At 39.0% G+C, this 20584-nt stretch overlaps 1 protein-coding gene across 6 annotated transcripts in view; it reads right to left on the bottom strand.

Annotated features, from left to right (window-relative positions):
• The window catches only part of DUSP16 (dual specificity phosphatase 16), a 67989-nt gene that overhangs the window by 10956 nt on the left and 36449 nt on the right, over nt 1-20584 (bottom strand). For all 6 annotated transcript variants that reach the window (XM_048053636.2, XM_048053634.2, XM_066999829.1 and 3 more), the window contains 2 exons: nt 19693-19831; nt 2890-3053 (listed from right to left, as the gene is read on the bottom strand). In XM_048053636.2, coding sequence (XP_047909593.2) covers nt 2890-3053; nt 19693-19831 — 303 coding nt within the window. The remainder of the gene's footprint in view (nt 1-2889; nt 3054-19692; nt 19832-20584) is intronic.

Below are 20584 nucleotides of genomic sequence, written 5' to 3'. Positions count from 1 at the left end.
GACACTGTCAGTCATGTATAAGTCAGATTTTAGTGTGTCTGTCTTTCACAAATCTGAAAATCAACGAAGATTTTCTGTCAAAATACGTACCCTCTTGCCCTGCCATTTGATACTGATAGCCACCAATATATCACACTAAGACCCAACAAGTGAAATGGACTTTTTTGTTAACCAGAGTAAAAGAAAGCTGGTGATGGTGAAAAAGTACACTTTTTGCAAATACATGCATTTAGGTAAAGCAGCACCACTGATCCCCAAATTATTTAAAGAACACATTGAAGAGCCAGACCAGAAATTTCATGAGGTTCTTAGCGTTTCAACTGCAGGAAATACTATAAACATTTTCAGAGTTAAGCATTTAAAAAGAAATCCATAAAGCAAAATCTCCTAATACTTTTCTGAAGCAATCATTAGTTTTCCTCAAGGACACAAACCAAACATTTGTGTTTGCTTATCTTTTATACATCAATCATTATCAGCAGAGACATTAGTGGCAAATAGCATCAGTGTCCCTAAAAGGTCATGCTGCAGGACGATCTATGATCAAGACAAATGTTTCTCCCCCCCTGTACTCAGAGATAAGCTTCTAAAGATTCTGAAAAGATTACCTCATCTTGATAGGGTATGCTGAAAATTCACATCTCTAAAGCATTGAATTTAACTACATTGCAAATAAAGACTTATTTTTGCAGGTATTTTTGAGACATTTAGATTTCAGAGAAATGAGTATGTCTGGGCAATAGGAGGAATAACAGGACCTCACAGCATTCAAAAGCAAAAGTAAGGTGAATGTATACAACTATATTTTGCAGTGTTGGGAATCTTACTGGAATATTTTAGAAAGTTATTTTTAAAAATCTGAACTTGAATTAAAAAAAAACAAACAAACACATTTCAGTCTTCACAGAAAGTTGACTTCGTATCTTCAGTAACTGACAAAGCAGCAAGGCCATTAAGCTGAAGCATGCAAACTTAGCCACTTACCATCTTCTTGACTGTCATAACAGAGACAGAACTCTGCTTCTGATCACTGGTTTTTGTTTTTCACCCTTCCCTTTTCAATATTCTTCACTTTTCATACCAGGTATTGGTAGTTCTGAGCACTCCATGTATTGGGAGACATCCTCCTTGCTTTTCCTAAAACCCTTGCAGAGGATCTAGGCTTTCCAAGAAGCAAGGAGTGTGGAAGAAAGAGCAACAGCAAACACAAGCCACCTGGAGCACTTCACTGCCCTTAGCATTTCTAGAATCCTCATTTCTAACTATCACTAACTTTGAGTTGAATCAAGAAACTATTAAGGATCAGGAAACTGGGAGTTGCCAATTGCAGTGAAAGCATCAAATTCGTTCCCAGATGCAGAAATCTTCATTTGTTCCCACAGCTTCTTTAAGTTAATAAAGGTATCACTATTTAAGATGAGAGCCATTTAAGATTTTCCACGTGCAGACACCAAAACTGAAGACATAAATTATGAAGACACTACGGTCTACTTCAGTGCAGTGAACAAGTAACATGCTCAGAATAAAGAATTGCCTGTGACTTGTTTTAAATAAGAAGAAAAATGTGCAAGCCACAAGCAGATCTGAAATCATAAAATGCGTATTTGTCCTTAAAACGGTTAAGAAATGCATGAGGTCAAGAAGTGCAAATTTGAACAATTCCCCCATTAATTCTAAAGTTTCTGAAGCTGCAGAGCTTCCTGCTATATGACGGACACGTGCTGAAATACTATCAGGGTTGTAAATGAAAAGGCATGAGACACCTCACCAGGTCTAAACTCTCCTACAGAATGCTCTGCCATACTCAGGGCTTACCAGTAGCAGTTGTAGTAGTTGTAGTAGTTTCAGACTCCTCCACCCCTATAGTGAAATTCCTGACTACTGCTACCACTTGGTTTCCCTTTCTGGTGAGGCACGCGTACTGTGTCTGCGCGTAACACCTATTTATAGGCACTGATTTACTGCAAGTAACGTGAAAGCCTCTTTCATTCCTAAGACTATTCACTAAAGAGCTACAGCACTGGAGTTCTATTCACATCCCCAAACGTCCCTGGCCCTACAGAAGAATAAGAGACCCCACCACTCCGAGTGGGGCTTAGGATAGCACTTATCATTAACATATTGAAACAAACAGCATAAAAGCATCTAATATTCTACCACTTAACACAGATTTCTTTTTTTTTTTTTTTTTTTTTTTAATTCACTTGGTATTTTAATCTACCTGTTGCCTTTTGTGTGGGGACCACAAATTACTTTTGTGGTATGAAAATTGCCTTGACATCCATCATATGTGAATCAGTTCTGAATTGTTGACTCACTACGTAGCAACAAAGATGTTGAAGATTTTAAAGGCCAAGGTAAATCCATTGAGTTTATGAATATGATCTAATTATAGGACTATTAGGATAGTTCCAGTCTTAGGCTTTATACATGTATAAAAAAACATATATGTAAGTGTTTAGAGAAAATACTGAAAGACAATCTTTATTTCATCCCACTAGAACTATTAACATAATTGTATGAATATGCAACACACACCAAAACAAACCAGTTGGTGCTATACACAGTAAACTACCTGACCTACTGTAATGGCTGATTTAATAGCATGCTGTTGGTTGGTAGGTTACTGAGGAAGTTATCATATTATCTTCTCCAGGAGGAAGGAGAGAGATCAATTATCCTATTAGATGACATGTGGATTCATTATGTGGACTGTATATCATTAGTTCTTGCCTAGCTGGCTGCGCATAAAGCTGTGCAAGGCTATCATCTAGATCTACTTTAGATGGTTTTATAGCTGCAATAACGAGGTATAATAGAAGCATGGAAAAAGACACATGGAGATTATATACTCATCCATGTAAACAGCATAACATCCAGAATGCTCACCTTGTTGAGGACGTCCCGTTGGCACCCGAGATAGAGATGAGGCAGAATCCTGGTTGGGCCAACATTGGAGACAGGTAGACAGGGCTGAGAAATGCATGTAGGGACAAGCGTGGATTTTCCTTCACAGAGACCAGGGAAAGAGCTGGAGAATTCAGCAAATCCACCTGTAAGAGGCACAGTGTGCATTACTGACAAGCACTGTGGAAGGCATCAGTGCCCATACCAATTCTCAAAAAGCAGCATTTGTTGCATGAGATGGAGAGGCATTAAGGGGCCAGCAGAGGAACTTGTACAGCTATAGGCACACCTCTCCCAGAGGTACCCTAAGTGTGCAGAACCATTTGTCAGAACACAAGGCCTGTTTTTGTCTTCCCACTCTGGTTGGAAAGCTTGTTTGTTTCTCTCTCTCCATTCCTCAGATTTTGATGCTTCTTCTGATTCAAAAGGACATGTGGAAATGAGAATTTTAAGACAAAACAAAAACCCGCAACACCCACCACATACCTTTGCTTTTCTGCGTCAGCAAATTGTTTTCTGAACAATTCCTTCTCCCATATTAGGTCTATAATTAGACTGCATTAAGGAGAAGTCATGTATTCTCAATTGGTAAGAGCATCAATATGTAGTTATTAATGTTTGCTTTTAGAATCCTGCATTATTATTTTCTACACTGCTCAGAAATAACATATTTCATTCAACACACTGCAAGAGGCTTCACGTTTCAAAACCACACCAAGCTAAGGCTTCTCCATTCCAAGAGTGGCAGGTGAGGCAGAGGGTGACTACAGGGGAAGGTGGGCACGGGAAGAGGTGAAGATTAGCCATGGATTCTCCTAGCAAACTAGCCCCTCTGTGCTCCCTTTACTGCTAGGTGGTTCTTCATTTGCAGTAGTTAGGGCATTAGGCCCTATGCATACTGTAGTTCCACAACATTTTCATTATAATTTGCCACCCCTGCATTAGGCTGAGACTGCTGCAGACACAAATACGTAACACACACAGCTCAAGCTCCATTTCCTTTTCTTGCTTTGCCACATGCCTGTTTCCCTCCCACTGCAAGAGCTATGTTATAAATCTCAGTTACTGACTGTGGTCCAACCAGCGCTACCCACAGTTAAAGAACAAAACCAAACAGACCTCCAGCAACTGACTTACACCTCAGCTAAACATGTTCTCACACAAATTAGCTAGCTTTTGACAAACTAGCAGAACTCCAAGCTCAGTTCATTCACATACTTCATCTAGTCTGAAGAAGAACTGTAGGCAGCTGCTTAAATCAGTATGTTACAGGCTTTTTTGGACAGTTTTCACCATGTAATAGCCAATTAGTAAGGATGAGAGGCACAAAAGAAAGTCAAAGTCCCCAGCTATTTCCTTACATTAAAAGCACAGAGACAAGTGGAACTGTAAGTGGAGGAAGAGTAATTATAACCTGTGCAGAACAAGACACCTTTTTATCATCAAGGAAGAGAAGTATTAATGTGCTAAATCTGCCAAATGCTATGTTCTGTAGTATTACAGTTTGAAGACTTGAATTAAAATTATTCAGCAATAAGATAATGTACTGTTCTGTCAAGGCTTGCATTACCATTGCCTGAATTATGTCTATTCTTTGGATTTTAAACTCTGTATCTTTATTAAATGTAGAAAAAAAAAAAAACAAGGTAATAGCCATGTGTGTAATAACCCATTTTATCTGATAAACAAAGAAGCCAGCAAGCAGTTTTCAGAACAAAAGCTTTTTGAGCAGTAGTTCTTGTTACAGTCTCCTAACTGAAAAAAATCACTTGTCTTTAGTGTTAGATAAGTGATTTTAGATAACTAGGACAATGCTTGTCTTTGGAAACATCATAAGACAAAATAGCTGTAATTTACTGTAGGAAGGTTTTTTATATTTTTTAAAATCAATCTTCATGTCATATTTATACAGATGCCTTTTTATTGTTCAATCTGTTAGAATGAGAAAAGAGAAAACATTGTAAATTTGCAGTGTAATTGAAGAATCTCTGATCATTTCACGAATTCCAGTTAACTACCGCATGCCTTGAGTCATTTAAAACCTACTTGAGTCAACTACCACCACCACAAACAGCTTTTGTACAAGCAGCAGGCCTGGAAGAGTAGAGCATGGCAGATCTACCTGGGTTACATGAAGAGAGATCGGGAAGCCTGCTAAAAACAGTAATACAAGAAATCCCTTGCTTTAAAAAGAAATGCAAAATCTCAGAGAACTGAAGAGACTTGGCAGAGAAAGGCATTTATATATAGCAGAGGGAGCTTTTTCATGAGGGGGACCAACTACTGCCAAGGCAATAATACAAGAGTCTTAAGAAGGAGAAGGTGCAAAATAGGTGCAGAAATTCTTTTTGTCTTGCCCAGTATACTCCTCAGCTGCATAAATTAAGGGTGCAGCCTGGTTTCAGAACTTCAGCAAGGTGTACCCACCACCTGAAGCATGGAGCACATGCTTCTGCACAAGCTGGCCCCAGAAACTCACCACGCTGCGTCTCAGGTGCAGTACTCTCCAAAGTCCCAAAGATGGCCAGTACTGCTTTTCAGGAGCTGAACTGTGAGATGTTTTTCCATGCCAGAGAGCAGACAGCCCACACCCATCAAAAGAGCAAAGCAAAGGGGCAGGTCTGGGACCCAGTCAGATACAAGAAAGCTGAAGAGCATGGGCCCAAATGCAGAAATCTGAGGCTGGTTTCAAAGGCAATCAAGTGAATGCAAGAGTTCTGCTCATACCATCCTGCTTTACACCTCCACCACCTGTTCCTGTCTGTATAAGCCATGAGCATGGACACTGCTTGTTTAATATATCAATCAAAAGACAAAAAGTTTTCAAAATAATTATCTCACACTGTTGCTGAATTCTCTTAGTTATGGCATAAGAATTTCCCTGTTCTTCAGGAAGCAAGCTTAGAATTTTTAGTCACTACATGCCTTAGATAAATTTTATGGAAGATGTGGTAACAGAGCCCAGCAGTTCCTTGAGGGACTGGTGGAAGAAAGGAAAGAGTAAGATCAATCTTTGGTTTCATTTGTTCACTCTTTATCTCTTGGTAAAGTTGTTGGCTGCTATCTGGAGCCTTTCTCACACAAAGTGTCTCTTGTTCCTTACAAAGAAGTAGCACAAGCAAAGAAGAGATTTTATATTTGTAATTTCTAATGTCTTTGTGAAGAAGGCTACATGGGCATGTTTTTGTTTTGTATTTTAATTAGGAACCTTCCCATATAGATACAGATTGGTCTCACTTCTGCATGAGTACTGCAACAAAAGTTAAGAAAGATGCTAATATGCTTAAAAACTGAGGTTTGGGGAGATGGAACCCATGCTTTGTCATTATAAGCGTAAGGAACACTTTTTTTTTTGTTGTTTTTTTAGGAATTTGGTAATGCAAGATTGAAGTGATTCAAGATTAGATGCTTCAACACTTCCTCTAGGACATTCATCCCTACAAAGTCATCCTTCTTCTTTCTACACACACTTTCCTAATAAAATGTTACTTTACTGTCCTTACAACATCAACTATAACCACAAAATTCTCACATCAAGTACTTCTGACATTGTGTTGTTACCTGACTATCTTTCCTCATGCTCCCAAGTAAGCCCTTATTTCCTTTGCACATATTTTAACCTGGTATTACAGATTAGCCCCCAGTTCTCTAAGTAGGATCAATGACTTCAGGATCATTGACGTCAGAAAGGATGCAATCGGTATCTTGTTTCAAATATTAATCCATCTTCCCTGCCATCTTCTGTATTCATTTCAAAAAAGTTAGTAGCTTTTCAACAACTCTGCCTTTGATTTATGGCACTCACAGTAGAAAAAACATATTCTAGATAGATGTGTGTTGAAAAATGGCTTAAAAAAAAAAAACAACACACACACAAACAAACAAAACCCACCCCAACAAAACACTCATGTATGCATCCTGCTAAACTACTGATGACCTCCAGTGTAACATAGTATATCAGGGATCTGGAATGACAGCATCCACTGAGCTGTCATTTCATTATGAGACTAACTTCCATTTTAAAGAGCTGCTGTCATCTCCATTTGCTTGCACTGACTTACAAAATATGCATATAGCGTGTACGTGCATATATGCATATATACACACACATAATACAATTCTATATAGTTATATTTAAAAAATAATGGCACCTGAAAATGTATAGGAAAAAAAAGATTCTTATTTCATCTTTCTGTTTTCTAACACAGATCGTAACCCACATTAATCTCCAAAGCAAAAATCAATGTACAGCCTACATGAAGAACCTCTTATGAGAAAAGTACTTCAACCATGCAGACTACCTGTCCATTTCTGCTGTAAATGAAGCAGACAGTCCTCAAAAAACAAACTTTAAGCATTTGGAGAATGAACTCAGTGTACAGATTGGAACACAGAATAGCAATCTGAGCCTTAAAAGAAAGATGAGGCTGGTTTAGCTTCAGATTTCACAATTTGAGGATGCTTTGCATCAAGGCAAATTTTATATTTATCGCCCTAACTACCTCATTTGGAACAGGGCTACTGGCAGCACTGTGCTGTTTGTTTAGTAAGAGAAAATGCACTTTTTTTCCCGGAGCTAGCTTCTGAACAACACCCTTTCTCCACCATGACTCCAGCCCCTGCAAATGGTAAATCAATCACAAGGGCATGTTGAAACCATGGGGAAAAAAAATCCCCAGGTCACTAGCAGAGCTACTGTTTTAATAAAGTTCCACTGAAGTCTTTGATAAATGTAACTGGGCCCTGATCCTAATCTCCTGGGCGAGATCTAAGAAATCTCACTCGCTTTGCAGTGCCTCAATCAGAAGGGTATCCCCTCCCAGCTTACAATATCTGGCAGGCTGTTCTTTCTAGTCTTACCAACCAGTCCAATTGCCAAATATACAAAGGACTGGAAATAGATAATTGACAAATAACTCAGAAATATTCTCTCTTCAATAGCTTCTGAAATCATACGGGTTGTGTGCCTTCTTGATGGTAAAGCTGGACTGAAAGAGCTCTGCACTCTCTTATTCAACCACTTATCTGTTTTGAAGGTTGTGGGCAGAGGATAGAGGAAATGAGACAACTTTTACATATTATACATATATCTTAAAAATTTTGCTTGTTTAAAACAAACAAACAAAAAAACTCTCCTTTCAACAAAGCTTTTGAAGTTTCTCACTCTGCTTCAGCAAACCAATCTGGTATCGATGAGTTAAATGGAAGACTCTTCCATCACCATTAATGCAATAGTTTCACTATATCCAAAAAAAACTTGCTGACCAAGCAGGATTAGCAGCACAGTGCATCTCCTTCTTCACTTTTAAATAGGCAGTTGTTTCTGGTCATGACTGCACATACGTAAGTCACCATATCCTTTGGTTGGCAGCAAGTAGCTAGCACAACTCTAAGTCTGTCTTACTTGTACAATAGGCCCTGCCCAAGTCTGAGGAAAAAATCTGTGGGGATGATGACATTATGGGAGCAAATTAAAGCAATATGAGACAGAAGTGATTTTAGACTATATCATGTAATGTATTTTCCAACATGAAAGTAAGAGATACCGAAGTAGCAGTGATAAAGTAACTGTGATGTTCAGCTGCTTGTCCTTTATGTTTCTGAGACAAAAGTCAATTAATTTAGTTCTGCTCTATTTTTAGATGATCCATCATTACTATATTGCAAAGTTGTGTATCTGCCCAAAGTTGACTCGGCTCTTGCTTGGGTAGCTTGTTAAAAATGACCAGACTAGCGAAATGATTTCAGTTTTAACTGAGTGACGGGCATCCCCTGGTTGCAGCATGTTGAACAGACTGTTGTACCTTATGTGTTCCAGTGCCGACTCGTTCTGTTCATCACTTGTGGCTGCACAAGAAGAGTTTCTATGAAACCACGTTAAGGTGCCAAAAGCTGTCGGTGGTTTTGCAGCATAAACCCTTGCGTGTGGCAGACAACCCAACACCTCCTACTTCTTTACAGTAAAGCCTACGTTTCTTGCTTACAAGCTTTCACATCCATTACCAGAAATTTTGCAAGATCAGGTATCCTACTCAATTACGCTGTTGCTATGGTTCTGCAAAGTGGTGACTACAGACTTCCCCTGAATTAAGACACTGCAGTTTTCTAACTGTGTACCGTGTCATGATTACGCTCATCAAGGTAGGATGGTTAAAGGAATCTTGACATCAGAAGTTTCACCTCCCTTCTCAGCCAACTCAGGAAACCAAATAGGGCCAAACCCAGAAGAAAAAATGGATGAAAAAGGGATGAAAAAGTTTCAGCAGACTTCCACAACATAAGTTAGTCTTTATTATAGATTCATTGCATAAATCCTTATATAAATAAATCTCCTAGCTAATGTTGCCAACAGCAGGAAGAAGAGAGGGAAAGAAGATGGGCTCAGGTGGCAACAAATGGTAGCCAGAGAAGTTTTGTTGATTTAGGAACAGCTACCTTCCATTAAGGGAATGGCACCCATCCAGATCCTTATGACTATTTAAACTACCATCAGACAAATCCTAAATTAATAAAGAGAAATAACTATTGAGAACCACAAGCATTTACGTTAGCTCATCTGTTTTATTTTACATGGAAACAGACAAGGAGCATTCCACAACGCTGCCAATAGCTATACTGCAGTTGCAGGGACAGTAGTTCTGTAAACCACTAGAGATGGTTTACAAGTGAAAGGGTAGTTATAACAAACAACCACCAACAACAATAACAAAATTAAAAAAAAAGGAGGGGGTTAACACTTAATAGAGGGTTGTGAAGTGCAGATAATATTTAATGCTTTCACCCAATACTCAATAAAACCATTCAAGATAAATAACAACATAATGGAACATAAAACATGGAGAAAAAAGGTGGCTCTTTTCTAGGCTTAATCCATGTTATACTGGTTTTTTTCCCCCTCTCATATTTATGCTTCCTTCAAATAGATGAAGCCACACTAAGAGATGTAACCACCAATCAAAATTTAACTATTACAGGAAACGTTCAAGAAGAGATTCTGAATTTAAAAAATGAAAGCTTTTTTTTTCTTTTTTTAGAGAAGTCCAAGTACCTGGGAAATAGATTTAGCATGGGGAAGGAGGCAGAAGGGAGCAAAAACTCCATCTACTAAAAGTCAGTTTTCAAAATTCAAGCTTTTTTCTTCATTCCCATCAACAAACATCCTTTCCTCACACTGACCAAGTTAGTCATCTTTGGCTTTATGGTACTATGGCTAGTCCAGTGAAACATCATCAGTTATTGTGCAGATCAACATCTGCATCTACCCTGCACACTTCCCCCATCCTCTAGCCCAGTCTCCCTTCACTTTCTTGCTCTCCACCTCCCCTAAATACCGTTCTTTTCCACAGGGTGCTGGAAAGAGAGGAGAATGCCATTTTGTCGTCCTACCAGCTTTCAAAGATCACCTTGAGCAGCTCACCAGTGTTTACCCAGCGTACTACATTAAGTGGGCTGTTGGGTGGTTCTAATTACCAGCTGTTAATTTAGCCAAACATTCCTGTTACTGTTACAGTAACATCCATCTCCCCCATCCACACATATTTATTGTCTTTCCTTTGCATGCATGTTGAATGTAACATAGATGTTCCCTCATACTCACATTCATCCTATATCTCAACCTGCACACTATTTATAAGATACAGACAAATCAGTCATGAAGCAATCCTAAAATCTCTTGGAAGTTGCTTTTAAAAGTACTGTTTCAACCACCAATCATGTAATTCCTTACTATTCTCAAAATGCTTTCAGAGATCTGCCCCAAAAGTTTTACCCTTAATCACCTAAGAATAGGTTCTCTTACTAATCAGGTAAGTGCACACTGACAAAGCACAGAACAGAGGCTTGACAACACCTCAGAGATAAGACAGATTAAGGCTGAGTGTTAAAGTAAAGCACAACAGCTGATGTGCCTGCAGCTCTGCAGCGAAAGGGACACATGAAAATAGGGGATGTTCCCGTTAGGTGTAACTGGGTTTTTCTAATGTAACTATCCGATATGGTCACAACTCCTATAAAAAGGAGAGCTCCACAGGTACACAAATCCTAACAGTAACAAACTTAACCAACAAGCTCACACTGCACTTGTTCTAGGAGGATTCATTACTTTACAGTCTTTATAAAGGTGGCCACGAAACAGAAATTGGAATGAAAGAAAGATGAGGAAATGGACAGTTCTTCCTTGGACACATGGACAATGGACACATGACACTGTGTGCTTTCTATGAACTTGTCAGCTAAAGCTTGACAGAGAACCCCATGCAGCTGCCTTTTGTGCCCAGAGCCTGGTAGCAAAGCTGAGGACAAGGGCGGGGGGGGGGGGGTAAAGGTTCAGCTAGAGAAGCATTTGATAACTGAGACAAGGCTCCTGGCCACCTACTCAAACTTTAGAGGCCGACTCTAAAGATGAACAGATTTCCACTTTCAAACTAACCAAATGTGTTTCTTCATCAAGTAATTGGAGCGGCTGCAGAACTAAAGGAGCCCATCTGCCTCTGATGCCAGTCCTGTGGTGGATCCATGGGTGGCTAGTGCAGCCTGAGCTCCAAAGGACTCTTCTCGCACTGCTGGGACCTGCCCAGCACTGCTGCTTCATCACACCAGCAAATCCAGCTCAGCTTGACCCAAAGCTACTTTTTGGGGGAGAACACTAATGTGAGGCTCTCCACTGTGGCAGTGCTCATTTCCATAGGGCTTACAAGAACTGCCATTATTTTTCTCATTTAATTACTCCTTTTGTCAAGACTTACTGAAGCTGACCAACAAGCTTAAATATCTTTTGTGGGTAATAGCAGAGAGACAGACAACATGGCAACTTCTATGAGCTTGGCCTGTGTAAAACTTCAGATTATGCCTATGAAGTGTTTTATATAACATCCCAGTAGGTCCAGCTGGCCCTGCAGCACTGCATGTCTCACTCGGGATGCGCAGGAAGATCCCTTCTCTTGCTCCTGATGTAGAGAGAAGAGGCAGCACATGTCTGTTTTTCAAAGGCCACAGAGTCTGCTGGAAAAGCCCAAGCAAAATGCACACTGGTAACAGAGCAAATGGTGGCATTACTCTTGAAGTGCCGTTCAAATCAGACACTGCTCCTTTTTCTTCCCCCTTCGGGTTCTGACAGTTCAGAAAACATCAAAGAGAGAAATTGGATTTCTTCAATGAATTCATCTTGAAAACAGACCAGAAGCCACTTCCCTCCTCTTCCCACAAGATCTAATTGTCTGCCAGTTCATCAGTATTACCTCAGTGTCAAACACAACTATTTTAATGCAGTTAGCAGGGAGTGGAAAAGGTCTAAAACCCAAGTGATGAGTCAAAAACCAGAGATGACGTGTGCACCAGAAAAGCATCACAAGGAGACTTCGAAGTGTGCACCAGAAAAGCATTGCAAGGAGACTTTGAAGCTTGTTTATTTGACAGAAGTTTCCAACGCCTTCTTTTAGTCCAGAATTTGCTTCTTCACTAAAGGCAGTGATTACTCAAATTTTATATGGACATATGGTAATAAATGTTATATTAGTATCCCATTTTAAAGGAAAAGTAACAGAAAAGCAACAAAATTTGTAGCTACCTCTGCAAAATAATACTTGGATTCTAAGTAAGCCCTACCAAACTTCTGTACCCAACACAGATACATAGCGGAGTATATTCATGTTTAACTGCCTTCTTCCCCTGACCCCCCTCCCCCAGCAATTTGGAAGTTGTTTCCATTAATAATGATCAGCACTAGGTATATAACGTTTCTAGTATTACTGAAAACTATGCAGAAATCAAATTTAAACACACAAACAAACAAAAAAACAGAAAAAGTACAAAACATTAACTAACATTCGGCTCACCTCAGATAAGAGGCTCTTAATGCTGTGACTTATCAGCACTTCCACAGTCACGCTCCCACCAAACGCTAAAATGTTTATGTAAAAGACGCCATATGGATTTTTCCCCTGCCATAATGAGGAAAAGTTGTAAACTTTCTGACTCAGAATTTTATGAATCTACAATGTTTCCACTTTGTTTAAACGAGCTGCAGACCTACACAGCCCACTGCAACTCATGCATTCCAGCCCAGCTAAGCAGGGACGCTTGCCATTTTCCATTACATAAGCTCAGCCCCGCCAGGAGCGCTGCCATCCGGGCAGACAGCCCTCCTCCCCCCTTCCCGTCCCATCCGCCACTTCATCTACCAGATTGAAGTCTCTGCTTCAGAAAACTTTTTTCTTTTCTTTTCTTTTTTTTTTTTTTTTAATTTTATTATTACAGTAGCGTACAGATAGTGGCCCTGTTACACTAGGTGTTTTACAAGCACGGTAGCAAAGGAAGTTATTTGCCCTGGAGGGTTTCTGCCTTTGGTAAGACAAGGTTAATAGGCAGGTTAAGCAAACAAGGCTGAGGGGGCAGGCAGGAGGAGAAAGGGGTCAACTCCATCCACCCACCCACCCAGGTGGCATGCACCAGTAGAAGAGTCAGATGAACCTCAAGCACAGAGAGCATACTGGACGTTCACGCTTGCCCCTTCTGCCGTTAAAGAAAAAAAAGACCCCAGCTGTGATTTCAGTCAATTAAGTTTCACAAGTATCTAGAGGTATCCCAAACAAAAGCCAAGTTAACAAGTTATTCTTGGGTTTGAGAAATGTTATGAGAGTTTCACGCTAGTCAAACTTTGCTCTCGCTCAAAAGACAGCAAGTGAATACACATATGAAAGTAATAAAACCTACTCCCATTTTTCAAGTGCTTAAAACAATCATGGCACTACGCGAACACTCAAAACTTCATTTTAAGTACAAAGGGTGGGAGGATATTCACAGAGGACCAGCTGTAGCCAAGGGTACTAGTTTTTCTATGCTTTCGCTAAAATTGAAAGAGAGGAGTCTTTTGTAGAGGGCGACTCAGAGCCAAGCTCCTTCCCCGCTTCCTTCTCCTTCCCGCTAACACTGACCATGCGACACGGGACCAATTCAGCAATACCACGCTCATGCTGCAAGACTTCTACCTTTTTCATTAGAAACTGGCTTGTAATGGCATCAACAGTCAGTGTGAGGAAGCCTGCCATCATCTTGTGACTACCCTTCTTCCTCTAAATGCCAGCAGGATATTTGACAGCTCATTCTGCCTGCAGTTATTTCAACTTGCAGAACACTTGATTACATTAATTAACGGCCACCATTTGGAGTTGTGCTCTTCTCCTTGAGGCACCCTCCAAAGACTTGCTTACAGGGAATGCTCACAGCTTCAGCCAGCCACAACCAAAGGTTATTAAGCTCCAAATCCAAACATTGAAAGGCTTTTGTGTGTTAGATGGAAATTTATCAGACAGCACAAACTACAACTAACTTTTGCCATCTTTCAGCACACACTGGGAAGCCTCCTACTGGTCACGTGGGATTGCTGAAGCAGGGAGGAAGGCTCAGTCTTTCAACCCTGTTTGCTTCATGAGATGGAAATGACCAGCTGTACCTATAAAAGAATATTCTTAAGATGTCCTGCTCCTCTGCCACAAGGCATGGCTTTTTCAGTGACAAAGCCAGGAGAGAGCACTGCACTTTCTTTTCCATACAGCTTTGCTTTAGCCAGGTAGAGACAACACAATGGTAAACATACTCTGGAGATACTGACATTCTTGTAGTGGGACTCCTTTACATCGACTTATGATTTCAAGTATTTTTAAGAAAAACACCAGCATAAACAAGACCTTGGAAGAAGTCTTTGTCTTGCTTCCTTCTTTGTGTCCTCCATGCAAGACTTCCACGTCATGCACACACTGTGTCGGTGATGGACAGGTCACAGGGAAACAATGATTTGGAAAGTTTCAGCAAAAACCCACCTTTTGCAACAGTCCCTAGCTAATCTCTCACTATTTTGTTTCCGGGACCTTTGCACAGTCTCAGTGAACTCATTCTGTTTGCTCTTTCTTTTCATACTCACTCAGTTTATGACTTCATTTGCTGACCACTGTATGTAACCTGCATTCATCACTGAATATGAAATTAATTATTAATAATGTCTTTCTGCTTATCACAACAGCTCTGTGCTCTGTAAAAGCTTATCAGAGAGGTCTTATGAAAGCAACATCCATTGAATCATATTATTGCTCACATTATTCAAAGGCAGAACTGCATGTAGCAGAGATTAGCAGGCAATTCACCGCTTGGGCTTCAGTTGCTGGTCAACATGACTCTTTTCTGGGGTGACAGCACCTACGTCCAAGCGAGGTTTTGGAATGGTGGTGTACAGCTCCCTGACTCCATGTTTCTGTGAGCCACATGGGGGCTGCACACTGGGCGCCTAGAAAATCTGTAATTCTCTGCTAGTGATTCTCTGAATGACAGAGATAACTTGGGATAAACCTGAAAGATAAGTAGCACAAAGAAATTCATGGACTACTAAGACAGTTCTCATCTGACTTGAGTATGAAGCCTGTCATTCTTTCCCTGTAGTCTTTGATTCATCCATTGAAGGACGGCAGTTTCATTTCCAACCACAAAACAAGTTTTCCACAGACGATATTTAGGTATACACAACCCTGATTACATCTGCAGATCAGGTTGATGGTATTTAATGAGAGGAATGAGTCCAGTGAAATACAGTTACATGTATATCCATATCACATCCTTCATGCACTGGAGTAGTAACAGGCAGATCTAAAATCTCACAAAAGGCTTCTAGTATATTTGACTCCCCTGAATCCCCAGGCTTTATAATCTGATGCATTATGCGAGTTTTCTGCCTTAGTAGCACTGTACCTTGAAGTACATCAAGTCTAAGTGTCAAACTGAGGACTGACAAAAAAAATATGTTCTTCACGGCTTGCTGGCAAAATATGCTCAGTTCTTTCAGCACTAAGAAACTCTTAAAAGGTTCACTGAAACTGTTTCTATGATCCTACCTTACAGTACTTTGATGGTTATCTAGTCTCTCTTAGACATTCATCACTGCTCCACATCCACCCAACTACAAGGATTTTTGCTTCTGGTTTCAGTTCAGAGCCAGTACAGTGTTTCTGCATTAGGCTATCACAATTTTTGATCTTAGGTTGGAATTACAGAGAGGTAGGGATTTCTGTGTTTTGGTTTTAATTTTTATTTTTTCTTTTTAAGAAATCCTTCTGTTTAGTGTGAGTTTTCTGCACACACACAAGCACACACATCTAAAACCCTCAACTTCATTCTCATCACAGGCAACATTTGAAAGGTGACTGCCATGAATACATCTGTGCTTGCCCTAGCAGGAGCAAGCCAGATTAAGAGAAGAAGGAAAGAGCATGGAAAGTAGAATGTGAATGTTTTCCACTGGCATAGTGGAATAGGATTTAAGCAAGATTCTTGCTGTTTTCCACCTTAACAATAATAATTTGTTAAGCAACAGTCAGTAGTCTCTCTCAACTGTTTCTGCTTGCTCTGCAGAAACATCATAAAAATACCGTAACTGGGAACAGGCAGGACTCCATAAAAGTAAATCCAGTTCTCAAATTATGGTAAGAGAAGGAATCAAGTCACATCCCTATGTTTAAGTATTACTTAACTCAGCCAAGTAGATGCAATGACAGGAGTAGGCTAAGCCTTCAGTACCCACATATCAGTATTTTGTGCACTATTAAAAATTAAGAACCAAAACAAGTATTTAAATTCCTGAGAACATTCCCCACCAGATTATAAATATTTTTATGAGGTTAGATCAAGAGCTTGAACTAATTGGTAAGGGTTCCTTTGAGGTCTTTACATTAGCTACTTCAATGAAAAACAACCTCCAGGGTTGAACATACCTTTATGCACAACCTTAATAAACAAAATTATAAATAAAAATATGTTAAATATATTTAAAAAAACGTACTGAGTGTTCAGTAATGGGGGAAGGCAGAAAGAACAGATGCAGAAATTTCAGAAATTTGTTCATTGCTGCTTATTCTATCTCAACAAAATATATTTTCCTACCTGAAAATGTTTATTTAAGGTCACTGTTTTAAATAAACTACATTGAGTGGTTTAGGGAAAACTCAAGTACAAAGGTTTTTCTTTCTACAGAGTGCACTGACCCCTACTCTCATTATAAACCATAAATGTTTATGAGCATTTGTCTTCAACTTGCTGAAACAACACATTTTATCTAGTTTCTTAATAGCCACATATCAAACTCCAAGGAACATTGTATAAGACCAAATCTAGCACTTTCTCCTTCATCTCACACACCAAAAGGTTTCTTTTGTTTGTTTGTTTTTGCTTAAGTAACTAGTTTTTTAACAGATATTAAAACAAACAAAGAAAAAAACACAACAGGACTGTGAAAGCTATTTTTTATGTAAGGATTAAAACCAGAACAAAATCATTAGAAGACAAGGAAGTGCTACAGAGTGAAGTAACACAGTTTATGTTAATTGCTATATTACCAATTCATCTTAGTTGGGTACATTTCCTGAAACAAGCACTTAGTTCTAATTAATCAGTAGTGAACACTTTCTTTACATTTTCCTTTTGTTCTTATACTCTGCTATTATTGGTTTTAAAATCATCAGATTTCTGCATTCACAAACATCCCCATCACTAGCTATTTGACAAAAAAAGAAAAAAGGATTAAACTCTCGAATCTAATCTTTTCTAAGAGAAATGCATTTGACATGTTAAAATTAAAATCCTGCTTTTTTTTTTAAGATGGGCTTTAACACATCAGCTTCCCTTTCTTTCCCTCTAACAGCCAAACGAACCTTCAACAGCTGCACATTGCTAAATTCACCTCATCCAGCTACTATCTTGTATGTGGTTTAATGTTGCATTTTCAGTTTGAACAGACAACTACCATGTGCTAGAAATAAGAGAAAAAAAACATAGCATCATTATGAGATATGCAACTGGTGTTTGCCCAGACTATGCACTGGGGAGCTGCAGTACACTCCCTTTCTGGTACTGTCCGTTCCTAGAGAAGACACAGACAAGTCTGAGGATGGAGACACTCTCATTGTCTGCTTCATGGGGTCCAGCAGAGGGAGAAGATGATCAAAGACATGTTTCATGCCACTAATCTATAGAGGTACAAGTAGTTGAAGACAGGAAAGGTTTGTGATACTCTCCTCTGCTTGGCTTTATTCAGGAGATCTCTCCCATTCCTCCCCACCATGGGGTCGAATTCTTAGTCATTAGAGAGCTGTGTCTCTTTCCAGCATGGGAATTAAGTTGTGAATAGTTTGTATTGCTTCATGGAGCTATAATATGCTTCTGGTTATTACAAAAACTTTAGGATAGATAAGCAGAGTTGGGTATTTGAACAATAAAATTGATGTTTCTTATGAGGCATTATAAGTCATCTTTTTTTCAAATGTTTTAAATCTAATAGAGTATTAATTACATACACCAATACTCTATCAGTAAGCATTTACTGTGCCTAGAGACCACATGTTCATTTGGTGTGTCCTGTGGAAGAGGAGTTACTTAGTCTTATAGTTTAGTCCACAACCACAGGCATGATTCTTACCAAGAGAGCAAAGAAAACAAGCACCAGACACAGCTAAAGCAAGATCTTAGTTTGTTGTAAGTCTAGCTTACATTAGAACCAAATGCACCTGTCCAAGTGCAGAAATTATTCATTTTCATTGTACTCACTTTCAAAACAGTTTGGGAAAAGTTTTCTCAGTAACATAACCACCTCCTTGCCACTTTCATCTAAAGTCACTGCAAACCTCAGCAAAACCTTCTTGTTAAAAGGACGTATCTCTCTGGAGTTCTTGATTTTTTTTTGTCATCATTAGTCTCTGACTGCAGTTTTAACATTTCTCAGAGACTGTGTATATACTTCATTAGATCATTGATTGAGTCACTGCAATGTATTTCCTACTTCTATTCATCATCCCCTCTTCTTTCAGCCCTGTATCTACTTCACACCCCTCCTTGCTACTTCTTGAAAAGACTGGGTCTACTATCCCATGGCTCTATAATTACCTCAAAGGAGGATACAGTGAGGTGGGGACTAGCTTCTTCTTCAAGTGATAAGGGAAAATGACCTCAAGTTGCCACAGGGGAGGTTTAGGTTGGATATTAGGAGAAATTTCTTTACTGAAAGAGTTGTATGGTATTGGAATAGGCTGCCCAGGGAAGTGGTTGAGTCACCATCCCTGGAGGCCTTCAAGAAACCTGTAGATGTAGAGCTTAGGAGCATGGTTCAGTGGTGGACTTTAGTACTAGGTTAAAGGTGAACTACATGATATAAGATGTCTTTTCCAAGCTAAATAATTCTATGACAGAAATAACAAAAACACACATCAAACACTAAGAAATCATGTATTATAAGGACCTGAATGTCTACAGATGCTTTGAGCTGGAATTTAAACCAAAAAAAAAAAAAAAAGACCTAAATACTAGTATCTCTTCATAAAGAAATGAAGATTTAAAAGTCACAAAGAACAATTTCTCAAATGATGGGAGATTGTTTCTCTTGTTATTATTGTAGTAATTACCAATTCAGCACGGAAGCACACACCTCCTAGCACATAGACTTAAAACACCAGGGAAGCACCTTTCTTATAGTAGTTTTGACATACTTTTGACATACGTATGTAAAAAAGAAAAATCTGTGTTGATAAATTTCCATTTGCACAACACCAATGGTGTTACATATCCTCTGTACGATGTAATTTCTAAGCATTACATGTATCATGAACATCACTATATGCATAAAGAACAAAAGAGAAAGTCATGTTATAACTGCAGCTTACAGCAGTGCTGTTGCAAAACTCTGTACACATCAGCTATAACAATAGCATTTTTTTCTCCTTATTCAAGTGCCATTTTTATCTTGGTACATCATACCTGAAAGCAGATAAACAGAGCTGAAATTCTTCTCCAGTTTGCCCAGGAGCACAGTAAGAAAGCAGTCAGATGAGAGAGAGGTCACGTCTTTAGAGCTTTGGTCATACACCACCACTTCCTGCTTGCAATCAATTTCAATCTGAAACACAAATAATCGAGTAAGATAGGAAGGAGGAAAATGATTAAAAGCACCCCATTATCACCTGCATAAAGTCAGGCTAAGGGTTCCTACGTGCTTGCTATGCAGCACTTCAGATATATAGATTTCATATACAGCTGTATGAAAAACAATTTTTTATCTTAGAGGAATTATATTTGGTCAGGAATATTGAGAGTTTTTTAATTGATTATTTGCTCCAAGTTGAAGCATACACTGTAAATCATGATTTGGTAATTTTACGTCACTAGTAAAATGCTTCATCTTTAGCTAGTTTTTTTAACCTACTTTTTTTTTTTTTTTTTACAAGAAGGTCCACTCTGTTTTGTTTGTTTTTTTTTTTTTCTCCTTTTTAAACAGTACAGAGACCTTAAACTGCCTAAAGCCACACACATTTCAGCCGTCTATAAAACTTTATGCAAAAAGTATGCTTAAGCTAATAAGAAACACCACTTCGGTTTTAAACACATGTATATTATGTTCTTGCTTTCAGATTATTTCTGTTACCCAAAACATTTGAAACAAGTACCACTAGATTAAAAAATAAAAAAATCCACCAGATACACATTATGTTTAAACAGCTTGGCTATTTTCTTTTCACTGCTAACTCTGTTTAAAAATCCTTCACACTACTCACATGAAAAGCATTTCAAACAGCAAGCAGGAGCCAGGATTGACAGAGCTACAGTTTCTATCCAAGCTGTACAACCACTTGCTAAGCGATCCATACCACCA

Source organism: Anser cygnoides, chromosome 1 (genome assembly GCF_040182565.1).
Source record: "Anser cygnoides isolate HZ-2024a breed goose chromosome 1, Taihu_goose_T2T_genome, whole genome shotgun sequence".
In the NCBI taxonomy this organism is placed as follows: domain Eukaryota; kingdom Metazoa; phylum Chordata; class Aves; order Anseriformes; family Anatidae; genus Anser; species Anser cygnoides.
The sequence above is the reverse complement of the archived record's forward strand: the minus strand, read 5'-3'. Positions and strand labels throughout refer to the sequence as shown.